Consider the following 1,996-nt stretch of genomic DNA (forward strand, 5'->3'; position numbering starts at 1 on the left):
TACAATACATTATGTCTTTCTATTCATTAATACGTATGTTACAATATTTTATAAAAATAGCTGATACAGCTTAAATATTCATAAAATTTAAGTAATTCTTATCATTCTATACAAGTCATTTTCATTCAGAATTGTAAAATGTTGTATAATTTTATTTACATTTTCCTTTTTGCTCCATTTATTAGAACACATTGTTATGACTCCAAAATGTAAGAGTGCAAACTCTACAACTCTTATAATAGAAAGGCAAGCTTTAGAACCACCAGCAGAAAATGGAAATGAAAATAACGTTCATATTGCTGGAGGAGATCACAAAGGAATAGTTATTAATAAGCAAGCAGTGGCTGGTACATATATTCATATAATTTCTCAATACATTATACTAATGCTAATATCAGGAAAAATAGTGTCATGATTATTTTATAGTTACAAATGGTGAAGTTCATCCAGCACATCTTTGCTTACAATTTAGAGTATTTTTGGTGAGTGCCCAAACTGGAAAGCACACACAAGAATCCAGAACTCTTCAATTTTGGTTTGTAGAAACGCTTTCAGAAGCTGAACAACCAAGTGTAGCACAAGAATTCTTTAGAGAATTAGTTAGTCCTCAAGAATTTCCAAGAGGTAAAACTCATTCAGAAAGTATTTGTTAACAATAATAGTTTAAAAATATTAAATTTATTCATTATTAAACTTATTTTCATACATATTGTTCATAATAACTTTATGGTTTAATTATAGATTATTGATGTATTATAATACATGTGTATGAAGCAGTTTTAATTTTAAAATATTATGTGAAAAGTCAATAAACTGTTAACAATATGTTATCATTTTATTTATGTATGATTATTATATTTCTGATATATTATTTATTTGATAAAGCTACATGGTTTTTTTACAGATTATGTCGGATTTATAAAGAAAATAATGAAGTTAATGTTGCATAAATATTCTACTATTAAAAAGATAGAGGTAGAATTGAAACAACTTGAGGAACCAGTTAATCTTCCAGCCAGACCATGTAAGTAATTTATTCTTTTTTTCATTCTTTATTAATACTTTTGTAGTTATATTTTCTTTCTTAGGTGATAATATATTAGTTAAATGTGGCAATTAAATATAAAGTAGAAATCTTAATATTTTAATTATGAATAAAAACAACAGTTTTTATGCATACATCAGTTTTCATTGTTATATTAACTTTTAAATTTTTATATTGAAAAACTATATTCCAATACAGAATTATTGATTTTATTTATGGTTCTAATTATGTATTTGATTAATCCACAATATTTTTTATGTTAATAAAACCACTGCCAAGTAGAGAATTGAATCAAGGTTTACTTGATTAATTTCATTGAACTGAATGATTCTTTATTGAAAGATATTGGATCATTGTGTCTCAAGTGTACATTACAACTGAAACTGAAGGAAATGCACACTTAATGTTTGTACTGATCATGTTACTTGTGTGCATTTTCATACACATGTTATACATTTGTCTAATATAAAGGAAAATACTATTTTTAATCTCTGTTATTCACAGCTGATACTGGTCACATACAGTTTACAGTTCTTCCATATAAGAAAATTAGTTGGAAATCAGGTTGGAGACCAAAAGGCTTGCATATTTTATTGCGATTTGTTTATGTTTATACAATTTTTATATGCAGGCTATTATATAAAATATAACAATAATTTAATATTTGCCGGTCAAGAATTTAAAAGAAAAATTCCTTTTTCAGTTTTATTGCAATTTTACTTGATTTTCTATTGTTATTTTAATTGGTATTTATTTTAGCGTAACGTATACAAAACTTTATTTTAAAATAAATAGATACTGTGTTATATACAAAAACAAAAATAATGCAGTTAAATCTAAAAGTATTCTACTCTTATGTTGACCGGTAGATATATGTTCTATTGCTTCACACAAAGAAGTAGTTGCCATAACAATATTGGCTTAACACTATGTACTCCTTAGCTTTTGCAT

General features: G+C 25.5%; 1 protein-coding gene across 1 annotated transcript in view; it reads left to right on the top strand.

Moving 5' to 3' along the window:
- LOC108573569 overlaps positions 1-1,996 on the top strand; it is a 20,802-nt gene that overhangs the window by 10,545 nt on the left and 8,261 nt on the right. Inside the window, exons 2-5 of the mRNA XM_017936032.1 lie at positions 186-347; positions 427-624; positions 905-1,024; positions 1,550-1,609. Coding sequence (XP_017791521.1) covers positions 186-347; positions 427-624; positions 905-1,024; positions 1,550-1,609 — 540 coding nt within the window. The remainder of the gene's footprint in view (positions 1-185; positions 348-426; positions 625-904; positions 1,025-1,549; positions 1,610-1,996) is intronic.

The sequence above is a fragment of the Habropoda laboriosa genome, unplaced genomic scaffold (assembly GCF_001263275.1).
Source record: "Habropoda laboriosa isolate 0110345459 unplaced genomic scaffold, ASM126327v1 scaffold158, whole genome shotgun sequence".
Taxonomy (NCBI): Eukaryota; Metazoa; Arthropoda; class Insecta; order Hymenoptera; family Apidae; genus Habropoda; species Habropoda laboriosa.